At 50.4% G+C, this 13,982-nt stretch overlaps 1 protein-coding gene across 12 annotated transcripts in view; it reads right to left on the minus strand.

Annotated features, from left to right (window-relative positions):
- Positions 1-4,790, minus strand: part of KMT2C (lysine methyltransferase 2C) — a 168,403-nt gene extending 163,613 nt beyond the window's left edge. For 11 of the 12 annotated variants that reach the window (XM_073002867.2, XM_078378507.1, XM_073002863.2 and 8 more), the window contains exon 1: positions 4,420-4,790. In XM_073002867.2, the coding sequence (XP_072858968.2) occupies positions 4,420-4,658 (239 nt within the window). In that variant the 5' untranslated portion in view covers positions 4,659-4,790. The remainder of the gene's footprint in view (positions 1-4,419) is intronic. The other variant, XM_073002871.2, reaches the window with a different exon arrangement.
- Between the last annotated feature and the right edge of the window lie 9,192 nt (positions 4,791-13,982).

The following is a 13,982-nucleotide window of genomic DNA, read 5'->3' on the forward strand; positions in this document are numbered from 1 at the left end:
ATGTTAGTCTGATAATGCTCATTTTATGCAGTACAGTATTTGGTTGCAGTCAGCAAGTGTTTGCAGGCCAGGCTGCTGCAGCTAACACTAGTGAAGATTGAAAGAACAGTTGACAAGCCCTTGTCCTAGGGTGATGTGTTTGCCAGTTACTGATGCTGTACAGTTTTCCTCAATCATTTAGGCTCATAGCCTAAGGATGCCCCTGGATCACTACATCTGGAATGCTAACTCCAACCAGTAGATCTTCCCACCAGCTCCATCCAGAAAGAAGGCTGCAAGCCTCGTCAGATTCAGACTGGTCAACTGTCACTCATGCCTTACAATATCAAGACTGCAATCTTGTCATTTTACATTAGATGTCAAGTTGCACAGTAGCGATCGTGTCATTTTTGTGTTCTGCCTAGCATCCAGCTTTCTGTGGGTGCCAGATACACAGCAAACAGCAGTACTATTTGAAAGAACAGGTACTTTTTGAGGATAACTTCTTTAAGATGTGTCTGGTGCATAGTAAAACATTCCACCTTCTCAATGGCCTGAGGGAATGTCCTCCATTATTTTTTTGTTCAAGGCTGGCACACATCCTTACAAACACCAAATGCTAATTTTGTCCAGCAAGGTGTTAAACAACTGGAGTCTAGTGTTACTTATTCCCTCTATGTCAGAGAGTCTGCCATAAGCAGCCTCCATGCAATATCCTCTATGTGCAAGGAACAGTCTTACCATGGTTCTTAACCTTTGTTACTCAGGTGTTTTTGAACTGCAACTCCCAGAAGCCCCAGCCAGCAGAGCTGATGGTGAAGGCTTCTGGGAGTTGCAGTCCAAAAACATCTGAGTAACAAAGGTTAAGAACCAGCTACAAGAATAATCAGGTGCCCTGGCCTTGGAATCCCATTAGAAAATGGCTGAATCTCTAACCTCACCATTTAACTTAATGGTATAACTTTAAGCATGATAGTCTGTCTGTACTGACTGAAACCCACCAGAAGTCCTAGGATGCAAAAACACTCACTAGAGAATAAGCTTGCTGAGTCCAGTGAAAATTACTGATGAATGAACTTATAAATATAAGAACATAAGAAGAGCCCTGCTGGATCAAGCCAAGGGTCCATCTAGTCCAGCTTCCTGTATCTCACCGTGGCCCCACCAAATGCCTCTGGGAGAACACAAAACAGTTAGATACCTGTCTCCTGATACCATTCCCCTGCATCTGGCATTTGCAGGTATCTTCCTTTTAAGCCTGGAGATTATACAATCCCCCTCATGGCTTGTGAACTGCGATGGACTTTTCCTCCAGAAATTTGTCCAATTCCCTTTTAAAGGCATCTAGGCCAGATGCCATCACCCCATCCTGTAGTAAGGAGTTTCACAGACTAACAACGCCTTAGGTAAAGATATATACATTTACAATATACAATTGCAATATATGCCTCCCAAAGGCCACACTTCAAAAACATGCTAGATAGGAGACAATAAGTATATTGCTCACAGATCAACCAGCAGAACAGAGATACAATAATCTTCTGCAGTTCCTTGTGTTCCCAATGTCTGATCTAGGAAGGGAGCAAGGGGAAGGGGAGATGGTCAAAAATAGCCCTCCCTTCCAATTCTCCTGATAAATTCTTTATATCATGGAAAGATACTAGCCACACATCATTCAATAAAATTAACAGCCCACACATGAACCGAACATAAGCAATGATGTTGCCAAATTAATGGCAAATTCGTCATAGAAGCCAGATGATATATCAAGCAGCAGATGGAGGCAGATTAGATTCCCTACCAAGAACACCTTTACTGGATGATATTCCACAGAACTAACAAAAAGAAAACAAAAAAATTTCACTGCTGCAGCCTGTTGCCTGGAGTGTGTATTGTAGGAGTTCTTTAATGAACTTATGTCCAAATGGTAAACAGTTCTGTATGGAAAGAGTCCTACATGTTACATGCAGCTAGTATCTGCACTAGAAGAGAGGCTTATTTTTTAAAGCATTGTTTTCAAATATTGACTATCCGAATAATAAGAGGGAGGAAAGGTGTATTTCCATTATAAAAACAAGCAATAAAAATAAGTAGCTAAACAGAAAATCATGCAGTCATTAATATTATTTGAATTGTTTATCAAATTCAGTGTTTTATACTATATTTTAGTTTAAATGAATCGTCCCATGTAACGATTTCCTAATTTCTCTTCTATGGACAGTGATTATGCAGATCATTTGGTGGTTATAGAAAAATATGGATACCTTTCTTGAATCAAACAAAACGAAACAAAAACACTTTGGATATCCTTTAAGAAAAGTATCTGAACAGTTCAGCATCATACAACTGCTTCTGAAAACTATCTACTGTAATGCCAAGATCTTTCCTGCTAGTTTGTACACAAAATCAAATATTAGCTACTAAGTAAAGTTTGTTGTATGTCATCAAGTCATATCCAACTTATAGCAACTCTAACAAAGTTTTCAAGGTATGTGAAATATTTTAGGAGTGGTTTTACCAGCATTAGCATCCTACAAGTTTGCTTTCATGGCCAAATGGAAATTTGAACCCAAGTCTCCTGAGGCCCGGTCTATCACTCTATCCACTATACCACACTGGCTTTATGTATAGATAAATGACCTACACATAAAACAGGTAAAATGCCATCTTCAATAGCTGAGGATGGTATGCCTCCTGAATATCATTCAAAATCCTCAGTCCATAGTTTCAGGGAAAAGGCATCGAAGCCATTGCTGCTATGTTGACATACAGTATTTATCCTAACTTTTTTTTCCCTGTACAGTATGTTTAAACTGAACATTACAATGGTATCACAAAAGTAAAAGCAATCATAAGAAAAGATGAGATTCATTGTAAAACTACTACAAGGAAAACAAGAACCCCAGCTTTACCTGTGTATTATTGAGGCATAATGTAGCATTTCACACAAATGTTGACATTTTAACATAAGCATCTGAACTTTTAAAAGGAAGCACAGTGCGCCCATTATAGTTTGTGGCGAAGTATAACAGCTATGTTCCCAAAAGTCAGCCATTATTCATTATAAACTGCCCTTTACAATGTTTTTAGATGTTGGAGTAATATATATTTTAAAAAACAAATCTAAAATCACAGCATCTTAATTGGCGCACACTGGACCCATTACCTCAGTCCATGTTAGTATATAGTGCAGAATAAGCATGTCATAATAAAGTGCTCCCAAACATCAGTGCAAAGCAAACTATGTCGACGCGCGTGTGTGAATCATGCTTTCTGTCTTAAGGCAAGCCCAAACCACCTGCACAGCAATAAGATACAAAGGACACGGCAGCGCTCCTTTTATTAATAAGCACTAAAAGGTCTGTGAATGAGACACACATTTAATTTCTTCCCATGAGCTGTCTGTCAGGATGCCAGCAAACAGGGAAAGATGGCAGTATCAAGAGACAAAAGCCAAAACAACAGTCTTCCCCAAGCCTCTCTCTCTCTCTCTCTCTCTTGCTGATGTGGATACCCCTGGCTGTGGCTTTTGACAGCTCCAAGGGAGGAGCTTCCCGTTACACAATCACCTCTTCCTAGGGCTGGTGGACTTGCTGCTTGCATGCACACACAGAGGATGGGGGCTGGCTCCGAGCTGGGCGCCCAAGGAAGGCTTCTAAAGGGGGTGGGTGGGAAGGACTTTTCTAGAGCAACTGTTCTGAAAGGAAGATGAATGAAAAGCGGTGGGGATAAGGGGGCCCCGCCCGAAAACAGGGGAGGGAGAGCGAAAACTTGGGAAACAAACTAGGCACAAGAGAAGGAAAAGGAAACTAGACCAAAAGCAGAGACAAGAAAGTAACAAAAGGAGAGGGCAAGGGTGGGGGAAGGCGACCTGGTAAAGTGAGGGAAAGAGGCTTTCTAAGCCTTCAAAAACACACACAAAATAAAGCACGCACCCGCAAGAAGGGACAGGCAGGCAGGCAGGCAAAGGAAGTTGGAAAGTGAAGGGGGAAAGAGGCAAGGGCCGTGACAAAGGGCGGAAAGGGGGACTGGGGGGGGAGGAAAAGGTAAGGGGGCGAACCAGGAAGAATGGGACTTCCCCCCCCCCCGCCTTGGGGGGCCGCGGAGGCTGGGACCGGGAGAGGGAGAGACAAAAGGCCAGGGCGGCGAAGGAGGAGGGCAAAGGGCAAAGGCGAGAGAGGCGGCTGCTCCCTGGACATGGCAGCTGGCTCCGAGGCGAGCAGGGCTGGGAGCCGCCGCGCCTGACAGCCCGCCCGCTCGCCCTTCCGGCCCAGAGGGAGAGGGAGAGGGAGAGGGAGGGAGGGACGGAGGGGGTGTGCGCGTGTGTGTATGCGTGTGTGTGTGTGTGCAGGAGCGCGCCCTTCCCTCTTCCCCCCCTCTCTCTCTCTCTCGGTCTTCTCCTCGCCAACCTCCTCCCCCCCCCCAACGCCCTGAACTTACTTCTTTCTGACTCTCTGGAAAGGGGAAGCGCCATCTTTGCGAGGCCGGCCCCGAGGTCTTTTGTCTGTGGCGGCGGCGGCGGCGGCGGCGGCCGTGGGGGGAGCTCCTGGCTCCGGGAGTTGTGGCGGCGGCTGAGGCGGCTGAGGCTGAGGCGGCGGCTGCTCCCCCCCTACCACCAGCAGCACCACCACCGGCGTCGTCGTCGTCGTCGTCGTCCGGCTCTGCTCCTCGGTGGACATCCTAGTCAGCAGGACGGGAGAGGCACATGGATTCGGAGCGGGGCGACGCTGAGGACGGGGATGGGGGCGAGGAGGGCGATCCCGACGCTCCTCCTGCCCGGCGGTTGGTGGCGGGTGGCGGCGGCGGCGGTTGGCGGCTCCTGCTGTCGCCGCGCTTCTTCTCCTTCTCCTCCGCCTCCGTCTTCTTTCCTTCTACCTCCGCCTCGCATTGCTGGCCTCCGCCGCCGCGGACCAGCGCGCAGGTAGCAGCATGGGGAGGAGAAGAGAGGAGAGCCCGCCTCAGTGACACGCAATGAGACCCTTTCGGGGGGCCTGAGGGAGGGCAGACGGGGGGGGGAAGGTTGCAGGAAGAAGAGGAGGGCAACCCAGGCAGGCAGCCAGGCAGCCTCCCTGGTGCGTGCGTGTGTGTGTGGTGCGTGTGGGTCTCTGAGGAAAGCCTCTTCGCTCTCTCGCTCTCTCGCTGCCTCCTCGCGACCCCCCTCGCAGGCCCCGGCGGCGGCGGCGGCTGGAAACACGAACTCCTCGCCTGCCCTCCTTGCTCGGGCTGAGGCGGCGGCCGCCGCTTCCTCGTCGCTTGGCCCGCTGCCCTTCCCCCGCCCCCCGAGGAGGGGGAGAGGCGAGGAGGCGGAGGCCCAGCCGGGCGGAGGGCCGCGGAGAGGAAGTTTTGACAGCTCCTCCAGCTGCTGGGCGAGAAGGAGCGAGATAGGGCCGGGGAAGCCGGGAAAGAGCCGGCGAGGCCCGGAGGGATCCCCCGGAGGGCGGGCGGGCGTTTGTGTGTTTGTGTGAGGTGGGGTCCGGAAGGTGAGCTGTTCTGGGGGCGCGGACGAGTCCTTTCCTCCCTCCCTCCCTCCGCTTTCTTTCCTTTCCCTCAGGCAGCCCCTGAGGTGGCGAGGCAGGAAGTTTGACTTGAGGAGCCGCCGCCCGCTCCCAAGGCCAGCAGCTGTTGGAGGGGGGGAGGCCTCCAAAGGGAGCGGGGAGGAGAAGCGGGCCGCGCGCCTGAGGGACCGGCTTGACCGAGCCCTCTGAGGCGGCGGCGGTTGCCGTTCGCTTCGCGCCGCGCTTCTCAAGGGCGGCTTGAGCGAGGCGCCCTTATTCAGCTCAAAACGACGAAAAGAAAGACACGCGAACAGAGAGTGAAGTTTTTGTTTTATTTTTATGTGTGTTTTTCCTCCCCTCACAAACGCGCCACCGCCATCGCCTTCTCCCCCCTCCTCCTCCTCAGGAGGCAAAGACAACGACGACGAGGCTCGCCGCGACGAACTCCGCTCCTCCTTCTCCTCTCCCTCCCCTCAGACAGGGCCCCACACACTGCGCCCGCCGAAAGTGCCCGCCCACCGGCCCGCCCTTTTTCTCAGCGCAGACATCTCATTCGACGCCCCGCCCTCTCCGCTGACCTCACAGCCTCTGCTGGCAGCAGCCGCGGCTGTGGTGGCGACGGTGGAGAGGTCGGCTTGAAACTGTGGAGCCCCGGAATCCCGCGGACGGGACGAGCGCGTCGCTCCACGGACTGAGCTCCGCGAGGAGGAGCGTCTCTCCGTGTGTGTGTGTGTGTGTGTGTACAGTATATGTGTATGCGCGCGCGCGCGCCTGTGCGGGCACGAGCGCGCGTTTTGGGGGGAGCTTCAGGTGCGTTTGCCCAGTTGGTTGAATTGCGCACCTTTCCGGAAGAAGGGGGAGTGGGTGTGGAGATACAGCGGGGCGTGTCTTGTAGTGCTGTCATGACGTGCTGTACACACTTGTGAGCCAGGGTATTCTCTGCAACGACGTGAATGGCACCAACCCCACCTCCCTCCCTTCTGTTGTTGTTGTGTGTTCTCTAGTATCCTCCGATTTATGGCGACCCTATGGATGAGCATTCTCCAGAATGTTCTGCCCTTCTCGGCTCTTGCAAACTCAAGTCTGTGGGTCCTTTGGGGAGGCAACGCACCTGGCCTTCCTCTTTTCCTGCTGCCTTCAGTGTTGCGCAGCATTATTGTCTTTTCCAAAGAATCCTGCCCAACGTACTTAGTTCTAGAGGGAATTCAAGCTTGATTTGATCTAGGGCCCACTTGTTAATCTTTCTAGCGATCCAGAATAGCCACAAAACTCTCCTCCAAGACCACATTTCGAACTACAGTAATCATTTCCCCCCCCCCCCCGTCAGCTTTTACTGTCCAGCTTCCACACCGGTACATGGTGATCTGGAATGGAAGAGGGTGGATGGGCTTGATCTCCAATGACACATCCTTACACTGGATGATCTTTGCTAGTTCCCTTCCCAGTCTCCTGTGGGAAAAGAAAGGAAAACCCATGTACAGATAGATACACAAGCATGCACTTTTCTCTTTCTCTCTTTTCACACCCGTGCAGAATATAATCGGTGGGATGGTGTTATTTGGATCTAGTTCAACTAAAACAAAACTGAACTGTTGGAAAAGTTGTGCTGTCTATAAGGTTTAAACGGCGTCTTCCCACCTCCGTGGAAACGATTGATTGTATTTTTCTCCCAAGAATTGAGACTCGTATACCAAATTTTATTAAATAAACCAGTTGTGACATGTTATTTGTTGGTTTATAAAGTTCTCGCCTCAGACGGCACTGTTCCAGGCAAGCGTTGGCTTCTTCGCTTTGTGTCCCAGCTGCCCAGGAAAGCTACTTGGGGGAGGACTATAAAATCGAAATCAGAGGATAATAGAAATATTGGAAGAGGAGGGGAGGGTTTGCCTCGAAGAAAACAGCGCCGTTTTTGTTGAGAAGCGAGGAAAGAAGACGCGATTGTTGGGCGTGTGACTCGGGTTTCTCGAAGGGTGCCCGGTTGTGTGCAACGTCGAAGAGCCGCAGGACTGAGGAATAAACGCGCAGGAAGCCCCGGCAGAGTGGGCGTTGCTGGCTCCCGCTCCAGGCGCTTTAGGGCAGGTCGCGGGCAGTTCCCGCGGACACCCCGCTCGCCTCCGCCCGGCTTGAGATGCGAGTCTGCTCGCCCAGGGCTCGTGGATCGCAGCCCTTGGCGAGCGGCAGCGCGGCTGGGCCGCCACACCCCCGCCGGCTGCGCTTCTTCCCTAGGTGGCACACACCTGCGCGTACACACACACACACGCACACGCACGTGCATACGTCCAAGCAGGCACCGCCGTTCGCCTTGGTAAGAGGCCACCAGCCGGGAGTGTTCAAGAGCAGGCAGGCCGTGCTGGGGGGGGCGGGGGAAGAGAGCCCGCTTCCAGCCGGGCGGCGGCTCCAGGTTCCCCGCGGGGTCAGCGGAGGTTGACGGGGGAGGCGGGGCAGAGCAGAGCGCGCGGAGGCGGCGAGGAGGGGTCGCGGCGCCTGTCCGTGGCCCGGGGCGGCGGCGGCGGCGGGGGGGGGGGCGGGGGTGCGCGCTACCTGAGCGCAGCAGAGGCGGGGGCGGCGCGCCGCTGAGGATCGCGGCCAGGCTCTGTCGCCCGAAGGAAAGGCCCGCCCAGGTCAGCTGAGCTGAAGCCCGAGGGCCTGCAGGGAGGGCGACGGGGAGGGGGAAGGCGAGAGGGAGGTCCCCTCCTGGGGATCGGGGCGCTTTCCAGCCGCCCTGGCTGCAACAGCTGCTGCCGGAGGGTGGGGGCGTGTGTGTGTGTGAGAGAGAGAAGGGGAGAGGGTAGTGATGGAAGAGGAGGTGGAGGCGGGGGCGGTGCTTGCGCTAATCCTCACCCCAGTCCCCCTGGGATGGGGGCCTAGCCGGCTGGCTGGCTACCTGCCCAGATTCTGGGAGGCTCAGCGCGGGGGTTAAGCCTCATTACATGGGATTTAACTTGTCCCACAGTTACACAGCCGAAGCCTGGCTCCGAGGGGGAAACCGCTTGAATGTCCCGTTGTCAGGACAGGGGAGTTATCTATTGAAATTTATTTAAAACATGTTTACCCCTGGCTTTCTCCTTTAAAAGCACCCAAGGGTTAGCCACAGATGCCATGTGCAGGTGAGGTCGATGCCAGTGTGTGTGTGTGTGTGTGGGGGGGGGACCTCTGGATGCTCACACACAAATGCCTGGAAAGAGCTGAAATTCCGGCCTTCCCCTTTCCAAATCTCTTACCAATGTAGGCAGACCTATAGCTTTTACTAAGAAGAACTTTTGTTGTGTGTTTCTGTAATCCCCCAACAAGAATTAGGATTCTCCTGTCCTAATAGCAAGCAATTTTTTTTTTGCTTCTGGATCATGGTGGGCCTTACCCAGAATTTTCCATATCTTCCTCCCAGCCGCCCCAAAGGATAGCTTTTGGTTTAACTAGCACATGTAAATGGCAACACTGTTAACTGCTAAATCATGCTACCAGAGTTGCTGTTAATTTAAATATATATACTGTATATACCTGTAGGATCTTTCAACAAGCCATAGGTATTTAAGATGCCTTGGCCAATATGCATCTAAAATAGCCACAGAAATATCTCTTTTGAAACAGAGTAAGGAACGTATACTCACAATTTTGCAAACAACTAAGACTTTTTAAAGAAGGATTTTAGTGATGGAAAGTAATTTTTTTTAAAATGAAGAAATAAGTGTAGTGAAATGTATTATCGTAACTTGAAGACTACAGAACTTAGAATGTGTATATGTGGGTGTAGAATGTTAGTTATTTCTCTTATACTGTACCACTCTCCTTGAGAATCCCCTGGACTGCAAGGAGAACAAACCTATCAGTTCTAAAGGAAATCAACCCTGAATGCTCACTTGAAGGACAGATCCTGAAGCTGAGGCTCCAGTACTTTGGCCATCTCATGAGAAGAAAAGAGTCCTTGGAAAAAACCTTGATGTTAGGACGGTGTGATGGCAAGAGGAGAAGGGGACGACCGAGGATGAGATGGCTGGACAGTGTCTGCGAAGCAACCAACATGAACCTGACACAACTCCGGGAGGCAGTGGAAGACAGGAGGGCCTGGCGTGCTCTGGTCCATGGGGTCACGAAGAGTCGGACACGACTAAACGACTAAACACACACACACGTACCACTCTCAACTAAGCCGGTATTATGAAACAATTGGTAGCTCAGCTGTTGTGGGAAAATAAGTCTATCTGACCACCTTTTTTTGGCAATCTTTTTAAATAACTCTGCAAGGTTGTCTTTCTCATATTTAGCAATCTTAAGACATGGCTGTACAGGCAGGCCTTCCCTACAGTCATCATCTAGCCTGGTTTTTTCTATTCTTTTTCCATCTTGAATTCTGCTGTTAGTTTGGGTTTGTATCTTTAGTTCATTTATAGCTTCTTACTTTATTTTTATATTTTGTGTAAACCACCCAGAGTAGACGCGTTCTAGATGGGCAGTATATAAGTTAAATAAATAAATAAATAAATAAATAAATAAATAAATAAATAAATAAATAAATAAATCACATGGAAGCGCTGTAGCTGGGAGTGGCTTCCTTACGGCCATCTTAGACTTTTACGACCCAGGAGAACTGAATTGAAGATCCAGGTTGCTCACACTCTTTAACTGCAGTGCACCATGTCTTGAATAGGGCCCTAACTTTCTGTTAGAAACAAACAAAGATCTGTGGCCGAAGCTTTACCAATTTTCTAATAACAGTTCCTGCTTCAAAACCTAGCAACATTTTTAACCAACCTCCATAGATGTGCCCCTGTAAATAAATAATGCATAATAATATAGTAGGGAATGCTAGTACCCTCAACAGACAGCTTGAGAAACATTTGAGCCAGAGCTGGTAAGTGATGGAGAATAAATATGGTTTATAACTCCCGTACTCTTTTTGTCAAATTACTATTTCAATTGCCTTTTTTTTCCAGATGGTCGCATTTTCCGGTACAAGGTATAAAAAGTATGTTGCAAAGCAGTACTTTTTGACCATGCAAGCCATCCTACCTTTCACAAAGCTCTCGCACTGTTGCACAACAACATGCTGATTGTGTGATAACAGAAAGGAGTTTTCTCAGAAAAGCTGTGGGGCAACAATTGCACAACCATTTGTTGCAGGGTTGCATGAGGGCTTACAATATTCTACCAAGGCACCCTCTGGAGATATGCCTGGGGCAAAGGGAGACCATTGAGCCTGTTCTCCAATCCACATTTACTCTCGTTGCATGATGTGGGATTTAATGATAATACTGTATGTAGTAGAAGACAGGGCTGCAGTCAGAAGCACACTGTGAAATAAGTCCCAGTGAAATAAGTCCCAGTGGGGAATACACATGGTAAGGATCATAAAATGGTCCAGAAGCCACCTCCCCATCCCTGGCCAATTTTATATAGCACAGTAATATGACTTCTTTTTATTGATCCCGAAAGAATATTGTGAAGTCTAGTGGCAAAGGAATTTTTAATATGCAATACTACTTTGTATATAAATATGCTAGTTTAGTAGCATAGTGGTTCTTATCTTAGGTTTCAGTCACCATTTGGCTCTTTGTGCCTTCATAGCTATTTTCCCTCTTTCCAGCTCATTAGTGTAACAGCCAGAGTTCTCATCCAGAAGTTAATATGCTAAGTTTGCCTTAAAAAAAACCCTGTGTACACCTAAAAATTGAGGTGGGGGTGGGGAGGCAGCCATAAGTCAGAATTAACTTGACAGAACATCATCACCATTATCGTAATTTTGGTGGTGGTAGCGATCAAGAAATGTATCTCAGGATGAATTCATAAAGGTATGGATGGCCTCAGCTCCTTATGGTCACATTGTGCTACAAAAATAAGTGAAAAATATTGGAACAGGAATTAGATTTATTGAAGGGAGGTAATCATGACCTACTCCTGAAAAAGTTAAGTAACACCTTGGAAGAATAGCACCTCAGGTAAGAAGACAACCTCCCGGATGTACCTTGTAGAACATTCTGTGGATCAGCAGAAAATAAGAGAAGTCACGGCGGCCACAGAGACTGGCGAAACGTTAGGAAGAACAACCTTCAGAACACGGCCAAAGAGCCCGAAAAACCCACAACAACCACTTGTGTCTTACTTACTCCATTTCTTGACCGCTACATAAGGTATCCACAAGTTTCTGATGGTGTAACCCAGTGGTTCCCAACCTTGTGTAGCCTGGTGTTCCTGGACTACAATTCCCAGAAACCCAAGCCAGCATAGCTGGTGGTTAAGATTTCTGGGAATTGTAGCCCAAGGACACCTGGGTCACTCCAGGTTGAGTACCCCTGGTGTAGCCCATGGCAGCTTTGAGGCCCTGTCTCCCCAACAGCAAAAGACCTGCACTGATTGCCAATTGCTTTTCAGCCCCCAGTCGGAATGCTCTCTGCTCAGTCTGGATGAATTGTTCTCACTGTTGGCATTTTCAACTTTAATTTTTTTTTAATTGTAAACTTTTTACTATAAAAAACCCTGGTTATCAGGACTATCTTAACCACTTTTATTATTGTGAGTTAATGTTATTTACTTTCTAATTTGGTTTTGGTTTAATGTTTATCTTTGTTTGGTTTTAATTTGTTTTCCCTTTAATGCTATTTCTTACTGGTGGAAAATAAATATAATAAATTTAAATAGGTGGACCAAAACACTCTATTCTTGAGTGTTTTGGGAGAGGTGATGAATTGATTCAATCTGTTTAGAAACATGTGGCTTTGTCCCAAGGGAGGTCACAACCGATTTAGACTTTGCTTAGGGAGCCAGGTCTGTTCCTCGGTTTCAACTACAAATGCTGGGCCTCCCTGCTCTAGTTATTATCCTGGCTACAGGTTTCTCTATTGACTCTAGGTGTATGATTACAGGCTTGGTTACAACTTTAATGGAAGTGGAGTAAGACATGACTATGACAACCCAGTTCTAATACTTAGGTAAAGAGACCTCCTTCCCCCCGAAAAAAAGGGTGTCTTTGTAGATGGTTTTGTTTTTACCTGTGGTCAACCCTTTACACCTGTCATCTGGAGTGAAGTCAGGAACACAAGTGATGTGCTGGCATTAGTGGTGAGGGGAAAAAAGCACTCCGCCCCCCCCTCCACCAGATCCGTCAAACTTTTATTTTTCCACTCTTGTTTTCTTAGTCAGAAAAACACAGAGACACCTGCTAACACCCGGAATGAGAATTTAAATCACAAGCCCTGTGGCCTTTTTTAAAAATAAAGTCTGCAACTTGGCAAACAGGCTTGCTAGAAAGTCAGCTCCCACAGAAATGTGGCAAGTGGGCCTGGAAGCTTACCTAGGGTTAATCTCTGGGGGAAAGTCCGTCCCTTCCACCTCTGTTTCTGATGCCCCCGCCTTGGGGAAGCTCCGACGCTGGGGCTGCGCCCATCTCCTGGATCGAGCGGTCGCCTCCGCCTGCGTGGCCGGGGCCGGGCGCGGGGAAGCCGCCGGGGTGCGGGCGGGCCGGGGACCCCGAGGAGGACGCGGAGCACGAGCTGGCTGGCAGGCAGCTCGGCCAGAGGGACCACGAAGGGGGAAGCTGCCCTGCCCTGCGCCGGGCCGAGCCGAGCCGGGGACCGACCTGCCTGATCCCCTTTAGGTCAAAGTAGGTCAAGGCTGCTCGGGGAGCCCGGGCTTCCCTTCCCCCCGCGGGGCACCCACCGGGCACGCAGGGGGGGGGGCTCCTCGGGCTGTCGCCTTGCCAGGAAAAGAGGGAGGGAGGGAGGGGGGATCGAGGAGGAATTCCCCGCCCCCTTTCCCGGGTCCCCGCTCCCCTCTCTAGACTTGAAAACATGCCCGCTTTCCAGCGTGGAGAGCCGTCCTCTGAGCTGCTGCCGCCGCCGCCGCCTTCCTCCTCCTCTCGCCTCGGCTTCCTCTCCGGCCCCTCCCGGTGCGTTTGGAAAGGTCAGCGCGGGGGGGGGGGGAAGGGAGGGAAGGAGGGAGGGAGAGGCGGACCTCTCTCTCTCCCCCTCTCTTCCCCCCTCCCCACCTCCTTGGAGACCTGGAACGCCGGGGGGGGGGGGGAGAGGAGAGGAGCCCCGGCCTTCGCTCTCTCCTCTCTCTCCGCCCCCCCCCCCGGCCCCGACGCGCCCAGCTGAAGACGTTCAAGGCCTGGGTGTTTGCGCGGGGATGCCGCGCGGTTGGAGCGCCGCCGCGTCACTCACGGCCCCCCCCGGGGGGGGAGGGGGAGGACGCGGGGGGGGGAGGAGGAGGAGGAGGATCGGCCTCGCCAGCTGGCCTGGAGCCAGGAAGGGAGGTGATGATGAGGATGGAGCGCTCCTGTCCGGGGAGAAACGAGCCGGCCAGAACGTCCCTGCTTCGGGGAGCCCTAGTCCAAAAAAAGTAACGTTTCTGAATCCTGCTTATTTGTCTTCATGCTTAGGAGAGTCACAAACAAAAGGGAATCTATCTATCTATCTATCTATCTATCTATCTATCTATCTATCTATCTATCTATCTATCTATCTATCTATCTATCTATCTACCTACCTACCTACCTACCTACCTACCTACCTACCT

Source organism: Pogona vitticeps, chromosome 6, assembly GCF_051106095.1.
Source record: "Pogona vitticeps strain Pit_001003342236 chromosome 6, PviZW2.1, whole genome shotgun sequence".
Lineage (NCBI taxonomy): Eukaryota > Metazoa > Chordata > Lepidosauria > Squamata > Agamidae > Pogona > Pogona vitticeps.